General features: G+C 39.6%; 1 protein-coding gene across 1 annotated transcript in view; it reads right to left on the reverse strand.

The window, feature by feature from the left end:
* ADAMTS19 (ADAM metallopeptidase with thrombospondin type 1 motif 19) overlaps positions 1-17,670 on the reverse strand; it is a 271,112-nt gene that overhangs the window by 170,823 nt on the left and 82,619 nt on the right. Inside the window, exon 7 of the mRNA XM_026652365.2 lies at positions 7,757-7,800. Within this exon, the coding sequence (XP_026508150.1) occupies positions 7,757-7,800 (44 nt within the window). The remainder of the gene's footprint in view (positions 1-7,756; positions 7,801-17,670) is intronic.

Below are 17,670 nucleotides of genomic sequence, written 5' to 3' on the forward strand. Positions count from 1 at the left end.
TGTTATGAGGTGTGGTTCAGAGGAGGAGGATGGGAGAAAATGTGGGTCCTGTGACATTGATGGTTCAGGACCAGAAGTTTCATCCTCTTCCTCATCTGACTCAAGTGAGAATGATTCTGGTGCATCAGGAACCGGCAGTCCTTCTCCGGGGGGTACTGGGCGTATAGCTGATGGAATGTTTGGATAATGCACAGTCCACTTTTTCTTCTTTGACACACCTTTCCCAACTGGAGGCACCATGCAGAAGTAACAATTGCTGGTATGATCTGTTGGCTCTCTCCAAATCACTGGCACTGCAAAAGGCATAGATTTCCTTTTCCTGTTCAACCACTGGCGAAGATTTGTTGCACAAGTGTTGCAGCATATGTGTGGGGCCCACCTCTTGTCCTGATCTCCAGTTTTGCAGCCAAAATAAAGGTGATAGGCTTTCTTAACCATAGTGGTTATACTGCGCTTTTGTGATGCAAAAGTCACTTCACCACAAACATAGCAGAAGTTATCTGCACTGTTCACACAAGTACGAGGCATCTCTGCTCACTTTGGCTAAACAGAAATATGTCCCTTTGCAAAATCAAACACTGACAAATAAGAGAGCACGACACTGTATGATTTCTAGAGCTGATATAGGGCAATTTGTTCAGCTGAGTGATGTAAGCTTCGTTAGGATTGCATCATCCATGACTTCTAGGAATAACATGATGCAATTCATATCATGTATGACGCAATACCAGCTTCAGATTGCATCATTCATTGTTTTGCCTAAAAAGCAAGTACTGTCCAAACCCAGTCATAGATTTATTCATAGATCCAGTCAAAGATGTATTTTAGTCATTTCTGGTTTAAATTGAGATCCCTTCCCTTTATAACTCACTTATCCTCCGCCATTCCCAAGTCAAGGGTCGTATATACTGACCCAATAGCATATCTTGAAAACTAGAGCCAATCAACAATTTTAAGCATCATTTTCATTCTCAGTGACCCAGAATTAGTAAAGTTTGACTACATTTATTTCAGAAGCATTTTGGCTGTAGAGCAGTGTTACCTCCTCTTCAGGAGAACTCTGCACATACACTCCTCTGAGATCCATAAATCATTGGGGAAACTGTCTTTCTTAAAGAATCAGGAAAGCTTCATTTGCCATTCTGAGACTTCTTATTACTTGGTAAATTCAAATGGGGCTGGGAGATTACAAGCAAATGGTACCAGTTTTGTAAGCTTGTTTCTATAGTGCTACATAGCTAGGTTGACTTCAAGATAATAAAAAGTATCTCCATCTGCTGCAAAGATACTTATTGCTGAAATGACCAAGTTTTAAGTTCAGTCCATCTCAAGCAAAATTCACCTATAAAATGACTCCGTTTGAACATAATGGATAAACTGGAGGCCAGTCTATAGATACCAAGAAAAGCGTTTATCCTTTTCTGATACACTTCAGTTAAATAGTCTGCAAAACAAGCCAAAAAAGATTTGAGTAAACTAAAACTGGAAATACTAGCTTTTGTTTTCCACTTTACAGCAATCAGTGTCACAAGGACATTTTTCTAGCTGCCATCAATCTTCTAGAAACAGTGACTGCAAATGCAAGATTTTATGTAGCACATGTGTTGTACACCTGTGGACTTCTGAGGTGGTATCAGAGGCAATATAGCCTGAAAAATCAGGCAACACAGTGCATAGTACAATAATGAGATTCAGGTGCATAGCAACTAATGTTTGAAAAGTTCAATCTTCAGTGCAGACTTAGAAAAAATATTGCCTCCAGGGAATGCAACTGATAATTTACTATAAAATGGAAGAATGGCATTCATAAAACAACAACCTGCGAATGGTACATGTATCTACTTGTGCACAATCACTCCTGCAGTTCCCCTGGACCAGTGATTTCCTCCAAATTTACAGGACTTACTTTTTGAGTACAGAATAGTTTTCCTTAGAAATAGCAAATAGATTTGTTAATTAAATCTCTGTATAAGGTACAATAATTTTAAATTACCTCTTTAGGAGTTTTGTTTAATGATTTTAACCTTCATTTGGATCCCTCTAACAAAAAATCCAGAAGTATGAGTTGAAAATTAGCTCCCCTCTAGATAATTCCAAAATCTAAGACATGGACTATTATTTAAATTTAATAATGCACAAATATTTGATTTAGGAACATTATTTCTCAGTGTAATTTCTATCTATACTACAGTTGTTTTCATATATTATTTTTTCATCCACTTAATTGTTCATAAAATGTATTTTCCCCATGAATATTGATGTGCATATTCTTGTTGTGTCAATTCTTTTTCAATGAAGAATCAGTTGTACAATGTATTTTTGCAGGAACAGACACCTACAAGAAGCGGACAGAAAAAGAAATCTTCTTCAAAAGCTCATCCTGCTTACACAACTCAATAACAGCCTCTGTGGGACAGGGAAAGAGAAGAAATGGTGGACCGCAAAAGGGAGATGTGCCCCGTAACCAAAGCCCCTCTATGGACTAGAGAGGTGTCTCTGTTCCCCCACTCTCTCTCTTCAGGAAGCCCAGGAGAATGAAAGAGACCCTGGGACTGGTAGGAAGACCTGAGTAGCAAACAGGGGCAGCTCTATGTTTTTTGCCACCCCAAGCACGGCAGGCAGGCGGCTTTCGGCAGTACGCCTGCAGGTGGTCAGCTAGTAACGCGGATTCGGCGGTATGCCTGCAGGAGGTCCACCAGTGCCGCGCCATCAGCGTCCCCACCGCCGAATTGCTGCCGAAGCCGCGGGACCGGCAGACCTCCCACAGGCATGCCGCTGAAAGACGCCTGCCTGCTGCCCTCACAGCGACTGGCAGGCCGCCCCCCGCGGCTTGCCGCCCCAGGCACGCGCTTGCTGTGCTGGTGCAAAAGGGGAAGGAATTTTCCCACACACACGCCCTTCAGCAAGACCCAGCAAAGAATAGGACAAGACAGGGGAAGTAGACAAATGGCCCTTCATAGGGCCCAACATAGAAGCAAGGAACAGCCTGGCCAGGAAGGGGAAGGAACCACTCCCTCCACTGGCTCCTCTATGGACAAGGGGTAGATTCAGTTTTCAGCTGGTAGAAGAACAAGTTGGTAATACTGTTTTTAAAAGGACACAAACAACTCGAAAAATTATTTCCATCTGAAAATTTTGAACCTACTATTGTTATAAATAACCCTTACCAGAACAGACAAGAACTAGGGGGGGAAAAAAACAAAAAAAACAGGGTTCTCTCTCTGCCTCCCTCCTGTTTTCTATAGCACACATCAGCATAGTATGCAAGTAGTTTTTCAATTTGCATACTTTTGCCCCCAAAATCATGAGATTGTCTTAAAAATAATGAGATTTGATTTAAATAATAAATGTTTGGTTCTTTTTATTTGCCTTCTTGTTTCTGAGCCTTTAGGATACACTTGGATCAGATTTCTGAGCTTTCCTCTGCAACCATAAGTGCTAGAAACAATTTTTTTTAAAAAGATCAGTTTCTCATACAATCTCTTGATTCCAGCAGCTGTGGCTTTATGAAAGACATCAAATATTACAAGACTCATGATAAAATCATGAGAGTTGGCAACATTGAAATCAATACACTTAAGTAAATGGATCTAAATTGTTTTACACCATGCAAGGATCTAGCCCTATTATTTTATAGGGAAGTGAACTCAATCAAGAAGGAAGTAATTGGAATTACTATGGATTTGCACAATGTATGATCAAAACATGGCCCAAAGACTCTACTAGCTACAGCAAAATTTTCCAAGCTCTTATACCTATAGTGCAATCCTTCATAAAAAAATTTGAAAATCAGAAGATAAAAAAAAAATCTATATTCTAAAATGCAAAATATTTCAGGAAATTTAGTAGCCTTCATAGCCATTTGTTCCTGAATCTAAAGCATAATTAAATCTTTCAAGGACGGACAATAGATTTTGCATACGCACTTTTTGGGGGGGAAGAGGATTAGTAAACAGAGCTTTAAATTGTAAGATTATCACACAAAAACTGTAAAAAAATCCATATTTCTAAGACACAATGAATAAAATACTTCAAGAAGCAGCACTCAACATAGAACCTGGTGCAAAACAAGATAGGAGGCTCTTAAAACTTTGGTTTCCTTGCCATACAAATACACTCAAATCTAGATTATATAACTCAATACTGGCATTTATTCATCTAGGTAAATGTGTACTCACGTCAAACCTAAAATAACATCTTAAGCAGTGATGGCATTTAATGAATAAACACTAAATCCAACAATTATCTGTCTAGTGCCCATCACTGGGAAAAATTAGAGTCTGACATGACAATACCCATTAGTTAATATAACCCATCCTTTAATAATCCTCCTTCAAGGTTCCTTTCGCGTGTTCTCCATTTTGTTATTGGGTATCATGCTGAAAAACATAACCTGTAAGAATCATGTAGGGTGAATAACACGGATGGTTACATTAATGTTTCACAGTGAGTTGCCTTATCACTCTCCTTGCCACACAAGATAAAAATGTGTATTTTGATGTGTCCATATTTTTTGTAATCTTTGGACAGCTGGGAATTGTTCAGCTGATATTACATTAGCATTTTTCATTGACTTCCTTTGGCAAATGCTGTAATTTATAGTATGTTAAGCATTCCTGAATGTACCATCTCTTTTTGCCTATAAACATGTTATGTGAAGATTTATTGTAAGATCAAACTTCTCTTGCTTACCTTCTATCGAACTTTTGCTCACCGTCTAATCTAAACCTAAAATCAGCTTTGTGGTTTACAGAACCTAGTAAAAGCAAAATCAAAGATGCTAAATTAAGACACTCATGCACTTAAGGGTGCCCACCTGCCCCAAGATTTACATCTAGCTCTATAATCCTCATAACATTGATGTAACGATCTTGCTCCTAGCCAGGCAGAGATGTAGTAAACTGTACAGGCAATAGTCCCAACCTCCAATAAAAAGGCATAAAATTATAATTAGTCTTCAGCACCATTCCAAAGGCTAATTAATAGATTAACACTGATTTTAGCTAGAAAGAAAGCTGTCCTTCTAACTATATGCTACGCCTCACAGTACTCTATACTCTGCCTGGGGGAAATAATAGATTTATTTTATAAAAACAAATAGTATTTCAGATCACAAGGAAACTTCATATTCTGAGCCACTTCTTTGGGGAACTAAGAATTCATTTGGTACATGACAACAGTTGGAACAACAGGAGATGGACAACCCTGTCTTCTGTACCTTGAGGATAACAGCTTCCATTTTTTTAACCTTCCCCCTTTTTTCTCCGGTAGGAGTGCAGCAGCCCCAGAAATACCTGAAGAACATATTCAGTAAACTGTGACCTCACCTCCCTACTGATTTTCAAATTCTGAAACTGAGGCTGTGATACTCCATGTAGCCCCAACCCAGAAATGAATCAAAAGAGCCACTGCCCATGAGCTAGACCCCAATGAAAGACTCTCCCAAAGCTTCATTCCTTCTGCCTGTTATCCTCACCAGTCCTCCACAATGGCACTATTGTTACAACCGGACAAAGGGCTTGAGCTGCTCAATGGCTCCTGGTTTCTTCCCTTCCCTACAGCAATAAGATTACCAATCTCTCAGGATTCCATTTTGAACTACTCTAAAGCAAAACTATGTCACCATCACTTCACAATATGGCTTAACTCAGCCCCCTGGAAAGTTGAGCATTCTTGCCACTCAAGGTATTCAGCAAACCACTAGTTCACCAGTACTGCCAATCAGGCAGACCACCCCCCATCAATACAAATTATAAAAGAAGAAATAAACATCAGAAACATCAGCCAATGTCAGTCTGGTACAGTCAGTCACCTCCTACAGTACCAAATCAGAAAGATCTTTATATAGATCAACTCTACATAAATAGACAACAAACCTTAAACTTTCCATGTATTTATCACCAATTAATCGCCTCACTTGGTCTGCATCAAGAAATTTGGTTTATTGACCCTGCAGGTCCAGTACTAACTCAGCTTGTTTGTTGACCTACTTTATAGACCACAGACTCAGGCCCAGAGACAACAAATCTGGAGACAAAATAGACATTCTATTCTCTCCAGCGCTGAAATGAAGGTAAAGCTTAATTGAAAAAAAAAATGCTTTGAGTGCATCTTCTTTATACGTGAAATCCAGGCACAAAACTATTTCAAACATCCTATTAATTTACAAATCACCAGATACCAAAAGATTTCCAACTGACCTGACAGAAATGCAGGCAAAATGGTCATTAAATTCAGAAGGCTCATCATAGTGGGAGATTTCAATATCCATGCAAACTATGCCTCAGATGCAACAGCATTAAGCTTCCCATCTGAACCCTCCATCTAAGATTTGTCATGGGTAGTCTCCAGACCCGGACCCACTGCCTGTACTCTGGACCAAGATCCTCAGCCTGGATGTAGATATAAGAAATGTAAGAACTTCCTGGTCAGATAACTTTCTCCTTCAGGTGAAAATAACTGTTCTTCCCATCACAAGGCAAGAAGAAATAAGCATCATGAATCAACTCTTGACAACTTCCAAAAAACGTACTTATACAAAAAAAACTTACCCAACTAAGTGGCCAACAAGTGGAAGAAATAGTGAGCACTACCAGTCCCTGACCGCTAAGATAGACACTACAGCACTGAAGTGCCCCATCCAACTCTACCACATAGACACATATCTTTGGGATGAAAACTCAGTAAGGAACAACACTAGAGTCAATAACAAAGAATCTAAGTCATAAGGAACGTCTTTAAATGCTACTGCTGTGAATCAGGCAAAATGTTCCTACTACTGCTTAATCCTGTGCCTTACAGGCAAAGTCACATCCTACAAAACTTTTCTTTTCTGTAAATTCAAAGTGGTTAAACAGCCACCTGTGCTGTCTTAATTTTGTTGAATCTACCTGTATATTGAACAATTGTGACTACACTTGAACTGTCATTGTGGGTGCTAGGAGCCAAATTCTGACCTGGGGTAAAAACGATATCACTCCACTGACCATAATGAATCTTTGCCCATTTAAACTAGGTCTCATTACGTAACGTTGATGTCCAACATGGCACACCTCAGTTCTCCCACCAGAGCTAGTATTGAAGAGCTGTCCTACTAGCATGGACAGTGCCATCAGCTACTGCAGTAAATGTGTACTTTTCCATGGTATGCACTACAGACTTCTCCTACCAAAGCTGGTGATGAAAATGGTTGTCTCACTGATGTGGGAAAAGAGTCAATTGAGTTCAAGTTCTACTTGTTACAATCTGACCTTGGTCAGGACACTGAACAGTACATGTCTTACACGCTATTTGACATATTCTTGTGTGCTTCTAAAAAGCTACACTATTAAAACATATTGTACCTAAGGCATAATCTTTTTTATAATAAATATTCTGAACAAAAAGAAACCTGCTACATTTTAAATAAACTATAAACATCCCTTTTAGTTTAATGTTCTTAATTCAAATTTACTGGAAACATAATATGAAAGTTTTAAACTTCCAAGGGAGTAAGAAAAAATGGTTTGAAGAATCTGTTAAAATTAAAAGATTAGAAAGTCAAAGTTTTTTTCACTTTGTTATATTGTTTTGTTAATGACAGGCACAAATCCAGACTGTTTATCATAGCAATTTTAAACAGTTTTTGCATTAACTAGTCATAAATATTCATCCGCAAATGTTGATACGTTCACTCAACATTACATATTTACACAACACTGACTTTATAAGAATATATATATAAATAAATAAATATGTTTTACATTTATTTACTTACCAACAGTATCACATGGTTCATCTTTATGTACGCAGAAATCCTTCCTAGAATCGGGCGAGGAGGAAAAAAGACAAATTTTAAGCAAGCCATACTGTTAGATCAGTAATGATTGTGTGACCCATTTGCACATATTTTGTATGGCTCAGTGAATAACTACAAGGAGTTCTCAACAAGGAGCATAGTGAAGCAAATGCTGGGATTAATGAGAACACTTTAATATTAGTTTATCCACAGAGCAGATTTAGGGCTAATCAGGTGACTCATCACTTAAAGCAACAGATCCTTGACTCCTCACTTAAAGTCGTCCTGGTTAACGTTGTTTCGTTGTTACATTGCTGATCAATTAGGGAACATGCTCATTTAAAAATGTGCAATTCTCTCTTCTAACGTTGTTTGGCAGCCGCCTGCTTTGTCCACTGCTTGCAGGAAGAGCAGCCCGTTGCAGCTAGCTGGTGGGGGCTTGGAACCAGCGTGGTCCGGCAGCCCCCTATCAGCTCCCCCTATCAGCTCCCTGCTCCCCTAAGTTCCCTGTGCTGCAGCCGCCCAGCAGGCTATCAATTGCTGGCAGTTCAGCTGTCCCTCCCCCCACTGCCATGTGCTGCTCCTGCCCTCTGCCTTGGAGCTGCTCCCAGAGACTCCTGCTTGCTGTTCAAGGGGGGGGGGGGCGCTAATGTCAGGGTGTCCCCCCCACCCACTCCTGCACCCCGCTTACCCCTTCTCCATATAGTGCAGGGAGGGGACACAGACGGAGAGAGACAGACAGAGCTTGGGGTAGCAGCCGCTGTCTCAACTTCCTGATCCACTTAAAAAGACAATGCACTTAAGAGTGGGTCAGCTTACTTAAAGTGTGCATCTCTCTCTCTCTCTCTCTCTTCCACACACAAGGTGTGTGTCTGTCTCTGTTTGCTATGCTGTCTCCCCTCCCTCGTGTTCGTGCTGCCTTGTGTGAGAGGCTACATTAACAACAATGTGTTAACCCTTGAGAGCACAGCTGAGTGCTAGTTCGTCATTTAGCGCAAGGCATTCCCTGGGAAATCTCCCTCCCTCTTCCACCCTCTAACTTCACCAACTCAACCAAGCTTCACAATCATCATAGCTGTGAACAGTATTACATTGTTTGTTTAAAACGTATACTGTGTGTATATCTATATAATATATAGTTTTTTGTCTGGTGAAAAAAATTTCCCTGGAACCTAACCCCACCATTTACATTAATTCTTATGGGGAAATTGGATTTGCTTAACATTGTTTCGCTTAAAGTCGCATTTTTCAGGAACATAACTTCAACGTTAAGTGAGGAGTTATTGTACCTCACATTTAAACTACATGGGTCATAACTCTTGGTTTTTTCACAATTCTCTGATCTCTTGAAATGTACTTCTAGTCAGTGGAACCAGCTTTACCAAACTCTAATTCTCTTATTTTTCCTTTTATTTTAAGAAAAAAAATCAGTAATGCTTCAGATTACAACCCAAAGCAATATTTGTTTTATCAATGTTAAAAGCATTGAATTATTGATGGTATTTGTGCTTTGTTAAGAGAATAAAATTGCTAGAATGAAGCATAATCTGGACATACGCTGGAAAAGATTCTCTGCCGGTGCATCTTTTTTCTAAAATAATAGAAAGCTTGCAGTTCAAGTCTTGTGTAGCTTCCCTGTAGTAAGGCTTACATAGCTGCCTACTGTATATCCAGTTTTTATACATGTATCTCTATAAATATCAGTGTTTATTTGTGCCAATTCAGACAAGCTTTTTACTCCCATGTTGATAAACTAGTCTGACACTATCACATTTATTTTACTTGTTCTTAAAGAGAAATGGCAAGTAAAATGGACAAACATATCCAATGGCAGAGTTTGGCATCTTATTAATAAAATATTAGAATTTACAGGTAGGTTGATGAAAGGGATGTTGATTTTAAAGCTAACTGATCCCAACCTGTTGTTTTTAAAGGAAATTTAGACAAGAGGGGAACATTTCAAAATGAAATATGAGTGCTAAATTAAGTATGAAATAAAGTGAAAATATTTTTTGTACTCGAGGGACCTATTGCCCTGTTATGCAACATGGCAAAACCATAAGAAATATAGTACCTATGCTCAATCTTGTGTGCATCAACAGTCTGAGGACCTAAGCATCTATTCCCCTGCTACCACCATACCTCCTTCTTCCCAACCATTATTATTAATTGGTGTTGCAAGCAGGAAAAAAGGGAGAACAGATGCTTGAATGTAACAGAGACAGATTACAAAAATTTTAATTTGTCAATGTATAAGAGCCTTTTGTTTACTGTATAAATTTATTTTCACATATGAACAGGGATTCTTTTCCCTTTTTGTTTGAACTATGCATCCCAGAATTTCACTATGGGAGTTTGGGGAAATAGTTCTGTTATGTCCTGGCAATATGGAAATAAATAGCTCTTGGGTCCTAACTAACACTGAAAAAATTTAATACATCCTTTAATTTCCAAGAATGAGGATGCAATACATTTGAGAATAGGCCCCTTGGTAAATTTTTATGATGCTCTAGATATACCTATAAATGACTCATTCAGCAGTTGTTTTCTGATTCCTGTAGGATACTTTTACAAAGAATGTATCTGTGTTCTCCAAATGTGTGTTGTCATCATTGAAACATGTTTACTTGTATAGAATATGTAAGGGTCCCCGCCTCCCCCACTTGTTACATGCCAGCATGCTCAAGCACAAAAAACAAGAGATGACATGATCCCTATGCCAAATATTTTATGGTATAAATAAATCATACAAAATGCACCAGGAGGCCTGGAGAAAGGTACAATCATTGATATGATTTGCTTGCTTTTCTTTCTCTCTCCTTCCTTAGATATAATACATCAGAGGGCTAGTGTCCGCATACATAAGATGTGCGCGGGGGGCATACTACAAATACATAAAAATAAAACGCTCATATTGATAGGGGGATAAAAATACATGAGCTGCAAAAATTACTTTGTAATAAAGTTGAACAAAATGATCACCAATTGACCATGTTTATCAAATAGCAAGTCTATTTTTAAAATCCACATAAAAACAATAGTTGTGACATTAAAAAAACATTCAGAGATATTAGTGAAATTCTGCTTATTTAATATTAACTTTTTAAAGCTTCACCCCACAATTATCTAAGTAAATAAGTCACCTCATGTGAAGTTTATCACTCAAGACTCTAATCCTAGAGCAATATCATGCCCCAAGGAAGGGGAGATTTAACGTGCATGTTTTGCCTTCAAAAAATTCAGTTTTTATAATTTAAACACCACCACTTCATTCTTCAACTTACACTCCCACTTGATTTCATGTCTGATAATGATGATATGTTTTGCCTAATTTAAAGCGCAATCGAACATTTGAAGAATGGAAACTACAGTAAAGTCCCACTCAAGTCTCTTCTCCTATCTGTACCAAGCATGCAACTTCCATTAATGCTAATGATGATTTAGCATGCATATGGAGGGAAGAATAGTCTCTTGTTCAAGTGCGAGTACAGTGGAACTTTTATGAGATTTATGACAGATTTTCAAGCTTAAATAAAGTGACTAATGGGAGAAAAGAAGCTTAGGCAGGAGCAGGCAACTACTAGTCTGTCATTTTAATACATTATACTTAACTTGTAAACTTTTAAACCCATTAAATATAGCATTATAGAAGGTCCTTGGGGCAATGCAGAGATTAAATATCCCATTTCCAAAGTTAAAGCCTCCCATTATACTGGAATTTTTGTTTAAAAAAATATACATATAAAACACCAGCAGTTTGATACATAGCAGGGATGCATAGAAGAGGATGGGGAATGGCAGCAGAGGAAAAATATATAAAAAACCCTCAAATCTAATCTCCATAGATAGTTTTGTGCCAAGCTGCCATTTTTAGATATATTTAACTTTTGTGCTGTAAACAAACTTGTCAACAAAAGTGCAGTTAGTATGTCTAAATTCAAACTGGTTGACAGTTTCCTAACAAAATTTACACAAGAAAAATAATAATCTTAATCAGCCTATCAAATCTTCAGAACAAAATAAAACTTCCAAATCATCTCTTATTTTCAATTCTCCTAACTTCTAATGTTACAAGCTATGCAAAGTTGTAAGAACATACATTGGGCTGGGTTCTTTATGAAAGGAAACCTAGTGCCACTACTAATTCTTTTTGTCCATGTTGATTTCAGGTATTAGGAACTATGGGACAATTGTCCAAGCAAAATATTTTCACAAGTCACATGGCCCTTTTTAGCCACAGTTACGATTAATAGACCCCTCATGGCAAATATTTTCACTATACTAGCAAATGCTACTATTTTGGATCTTTGTGGATGACTGGTGACAAGGTTTCAAATATTCTTTTCTTTCCGTCTATATTTAGGCAACAAAACTTTTTGAAAAACACACCAACACAGACTGTTGAACCACATGACACTTTCTAAGCATACTGTCCACTTCACTTATTTTAATGTGAACTGAAGGTCCATTCCAGAGGTTATCAATTGCATTGGAGTAAACAAACAAACAAAAGACTCATTTACTGTAGTTTGGGAGATTTACTGCAGGTTTATGAGCCTTCTGAATGATTTCATCTTCTTTTGGTAGAGCCAGAGGGCAAGAGCCTATGAACATATAGAGAGCTCCATGTCACCTCTTCCCTCCTGGTGTGTGGCTTAAGGTAGAACACAGGTAAGTGGATACTTTAGTTGATGTGAAAGTCAATCACTACCTTGGGGATAAACTTTAGGTACAGTCTCTTTAATACCTTATCCATGCAGAAATCATATTTGGTCATCAATGAACGACAGTTTGAAACTGGAGATCAAGGAGTCTGACATCTTCCTCCAAAGAGGTCTATTCTGTTAGCCTCCTCATGAGGTGTAGATATGGCTTGTCTCTGCCTACTGTGCTCCATCACCACCAGTGAGTTGGGGGTAGGTAAGAATCGAGTATTCTGACCCTTTCACTTCATTTCTGCCCGTTATGATGCTGGTGGAACTGTGACAGTCATCTGCCAAAGTGACAAGTTTGACAATGGCTTCATTTATTGTGAACACCATTTTACTTGGTCTGGAGCTGTGCAGGATGTCCAGCTGTCTGTGAGGGGTTTCTGGATCTTCTCCAGGGAAATTTGTAGCGTGTCTGCTATCCTTTTAAAGAAGTCCTGAAAGGACTTAGGTTCATCTGGATATGACAGGAAGCTGGAATCCCAGCCTTGTCCAAAGAGAAGAAGGTCACCAGCATTCTGGCTGGTCTTCTCCTCTTGGCTGCTCTTGTGGAGACTCTTGGGGAGGCTGTGGTAGCTGTTCCTTCTCCTTGGGAAACGTACACCTCCGAGGTTCCCCTGCTCAATGGTCAAGTACTTTGTGTGGAACTTCCCCCTTGGTGTGGGGACCCAGGGTGATGGGTATCAGTACATATAAAGAGAATACCCTGGCTTGAAGATGGGAACAATGAGGGGTACCGAAGGGCGATGTCCTAGTACTAGGGCTGGGAATCTAGAGAATCTAGAAAATATCAATGATTCTGGTTCAAGAAGCATGATTAGGTTGCCCAGTGCTGAGAAGTGGGCTGGAAACAATTTTCATTTCTGTAACTTGGGCCATCGCTGCTGTGCTGATGCAGATACAGTTGTTGGTGGTGCCAGTACTAGAAAGTGATGAAGTCCCATTCCAGTCCCTCCTGGAACCAGACAGTCCTGTTCCAGAGCAGGTGGTATCTTCTGGCTTGGTACAGGATGGAGACCTTTGCCTCTTGTTAGAGGAATTGGATGAGGAACTTTCCCTCATGTCCTTATGGGGAGTGCTTGTCTCTCCCTTTTCTGTTTGCTTTACTAAGTCTCTGGTGCCAATGGGGGGTAGGCATGGAGGTGGAATAGAAGGACTGCGGAATCAGCCAGAGCAGCACTATAAGGGATGCTCCCATTTTCTTCAATCTGACATATTTTGAGGGGGGGTCTCCCTGGTCAGAATCCGTCCCTGTGCTCAAGGACCTCTCCATGAGGAATCTTCAAACTCGTTTGACTGTTTTGTCCTTCTCAGGAATGACCTGCAAAGGGACAGGGCATGGATTTCCACCAGGCAGTACAAACAGGTATTGTGATCATCTTTTACCAGGAAAGGTTTCGGGAAGTTGACCATTCTTGAAGCCAGGGATTCTTGGCATGTTCTCCCTGCCTACCAATAGAAGAACTAGGGATGGGTTGGTACTGCAATCGTTCCCTACCCAAGTGGGGAGGTCCCAAAATTTAGGGAAACATGCCCCAACAATCTTCCTAACTAACTAGACTAAAATAACTTAGAGTAACTTTTTTAAAGAACTATTTACAGGAAAGCTAAAGCTCCATCTTAGACCACGAGCAGTAAGAAGGAACTAAATAAAGTTCAGCAGCCCCCTTTATACTGTCGGTGCGGAGCATGAAAAGAGATCATGCCAAATGGACCAAATGGACTCCGCTAGGAAAAAGTTCTCTGGTCCTGGTGCTTGGGACACATGCATAACCTGAAGCATACTACACAGGAAGAAGCACTCAAAGAAGAAATATAAAATCATTGCAGTTAAAATTTGCAGATGACACAAAAGTTGGTGGAGTGGTAAATAATGATGGGGACAAGTCAATTATATAGACTATCTGGATCACATTGTAAGATGGATTCTTTTGAACAACATCCATTTTAATACAGTCAAATGCAAGGTCATACATTTAGAAACAACATATACAGGTCATACAAGCTGGTAGACCATATCCTGGAATGTAGTCACACAGAAAAGGACTTAGGGGTAATGGAAGATAACCAACTGAACATGAGCTCCCCATTGCGATATTGTAGCTAAGAGGGTAAATACCACACTTGTACATATAAGCAGGGAAATGTCGGGTAGAAGCAGAGTGATAGCATCACCTCTTTTGTGAGATATTAATGGAATAATGTGTCCAGGTTAGGAGTCCAAAGTTCAGAAAGGATACTGAAAAATTGGAAATGGTTCAAAAGGTGTCCAATATCCGGAAAACATGCCTTATAGTGAGATGCTTAAGAAACTCAATCTATATAGTTTATCCAAGAGAAGGCTAAGAGGTGATTTGATCACAGTCTACACATACTTACATAGTGAAGAGATTTTTGATAGTACACAGTTCTTTCATCTAGCAGAAAAAGGCATAACACAGTACAGTGGTTGAAAGCTGAAGCTAGACAGACTAGAAATAAGGAACAATTTTGAACACTAAAATTCCTGAACAGGAATGTAATTAACCACTGAAGCAAATTATTCAGTGATGCAGTGGATTCTCCACAACAGTCATATAATCACATCTCGATGTCTTTCTAAAAGATATGCTACAGCTCAAACAAAATTTATCAGCTTGATGCAGAAATTACTGACAGAGGTTCTATGCAGAGCTGTGCAAATAATGGATTGTTTGGTTTGCTGTTGGTTTCAAAAGATTGAAAACAGAATTTGGTTTGGGTCAAACTGAAACCCAAATTTTTCAGAATTTTCAGCAAATTGAAAAGGTCAAAAATTTCATTTTGGGTCAAATCAAATGTTTCTTTTCAACATTTCCAAAATATGGAGCAATCTGCTGAAACTACAAAATTCACAACTGTTTCTTTAAACCAAAATCTGTATTTTTCAGTTAAAAAAAAGTTTCATCCAAAAAATTTCACCCAGATCTAGTTCTGTTTTATGCAAAAGGTCAGACTAGATGATCATAACTGTCCCTTCTGGCCTTAAAATCTATCAATTTATAAATCTGATGTACGTACTGTGAGGGAATTTTTTTTTCCACATCAGTACGTTAATATGTGATGAGTCAGTAGGAGTGGGAGAATATTCTAAGCAGAATATGTATAGCTGGTATAGCCCAGCCCACTCCCTCCATTCCAGAGAAAACATGAATTCCTCATGAGTTCTAATCCTGGCCTTAGTGCATACTCTCCTGTGTAAATTTTGGTAAGTAATTGGACCCCACTGCTTTAGTTTCTCTATAATGTGGAAACAGTAATACTTACCTACCTACTGCATGCTGTAAATGTTGTGAGGATTAATGTTTCGAAAGTATGATTTTGTACCAATTATCTATTTTTATAAAAAGTTGCCATTTCTTTTACATGAATTAAATGCCTATTATTATTATTCCACTTAACTAGAAGTTCTATCCAATATAACTTAAGGTGAAATCTTTTTAGATATTGAAGGCAAATACGAATACTTTTCTAATCAAAGTCAGTTGCAAAGGAAAACTCCAATTTTTTTAAAGTATGTCTGCTGAACAGTAAGCTAAACAAAGGGCAGGTTGGTATATGGATTACTGGCTCTCTGCATCTACAAATTCAGTTGGGTGGTGACTCTTCTTAGATGCTCCTGGAGTACAGCATCAAACTCAGCCACCAGCTCCACAATTTTAAGGAAGTTTCCATTATTTGGTACATACAGCTGATCTGAAGAGCCACGCACTGCTAGGTTTTGGGTAGCAAGCATTCTCACAATAGCAATGAGCCTTTTCAGAACCTTTTGCCAGTAAAGAGACTCTGATGCAATCTTCTCTTGATGCTGATCATCTATGGTGGCCTTTAACCTTAGTTTCATCTCAAACTCTTTCCACCTATGGAATGCTCTCTGGTGATTTGCTGCCTTCTCATGGCATGCCAGATTTCTAGCCAGATTTTTCCAGTCCTTTGTTCCTGTAGAACCCAATGTGGCTGGAATATTAGACTGGAAGAGTTTGCAACAAAAACACTATGCAACATTCTGGGTTTTTGCGTACAAAAGCCATGGCCTCTCCACTTTGTCACCATTGGGGATTTCATGGCAGTAATGTGCTGGATGGAAACTTCTATTTTCATTGCCTTTGGGGCACATGAAGTTTTTCACTTGCTGTGGCCCATGCAGTACAAGGAAGTCCCTCAGGTTACTGTTCAAGTGGGTCCACAGTCCTGGATCATCTAGACTTAAGGAACTAAACTCAGCAGCAGCTGTTTCTTGCACCTCCACCACATTCTTCTCTGATCTACACTTTTCTTCAGGAATGTGCATGGTTACATCCATTTGAGATGGAGATATGGATGCTGCAGTAGCTGCCAGGTCACCTGCACTCTGACTAACTGGAAGATCAGGCATCTCCTCATCACTTACACCCTCACTGGGCCGGAAGGCTCACTGTGAACATGTGTGTCTATGTATCTCAGGAGAGCTCTTTCCTGCTTAGATAGGAAAGCTTCCCTTGCTTTCTTTCTTTTTCTGAATGCTGCCCCAGAGGGGTGTTTTCTTCTTTCACTTATGACTGCTGTTCTGTGCCAGCTATAGTGGCTCTCAACACTCCATTGAAGGGGACAAATAAGCAGGCTGGTAGCAGGGCCTGAGTAAGGGAAGATATCAGCATCTTAAGGACCTAACTGGCTCCTGCTACTTCAGTTGACTGCCTGTTCTCCACAAGTGGGTTCAGGGAAGCAGTAGGAAACAGGAAGCTCTCTGAGAAGCTGGTGTTAATCAGTCCAGGCTCCTGGGGGTGCTAGAGAGGTACATAAGAGGCTCCTCCTCCTCTCTCTCCCCACAGCTCCTGCTGTTTTCTGTTATTCCCTCTCACCTTTTCTCCTGCCTGCCTGTTATGTCTCTTGTGTCCTCCTTCCTCCAGCACAGCACTCCACCATCTCTGTGCATCTAGAGCAGAGAGAATACATATGCACCAGCAGCAGACACAATTTTCTACACTCTGGGTCCTAGTGGCGCCCCCCACAGTGTGGCACCTGAGGCGGCCGCCTCAGTTCGCCTCATGGTAAGGCCAGCCCTGGTCATAAAAACAAAACGAAGCAGGCAATATTAGTAGGCAACAGTACTTTTTTTATTTAACAGTTTTTCTGTCTGTGTGTATACAGAAGCTGTTCTAGTGCACGTTCACACACGTCACAGTA

The sequence above is a fragment of the Terrapene carolina genome, unplaced genomic scaffold, assembly GCF_002925995.2.
Source record: "Terrapene carolina triunguis isolate 2854851 unplaced genomic scaffold, T_m_triunguis-2.0 Scaffold113, whole genome shotgun sequence".
NCBI classification, from domain to species: domain Eukaryota; kingdom Metazoa; phylum Chordata; order Testudines; family Emydidae; genus Terrapene; species Terrapene triunguis.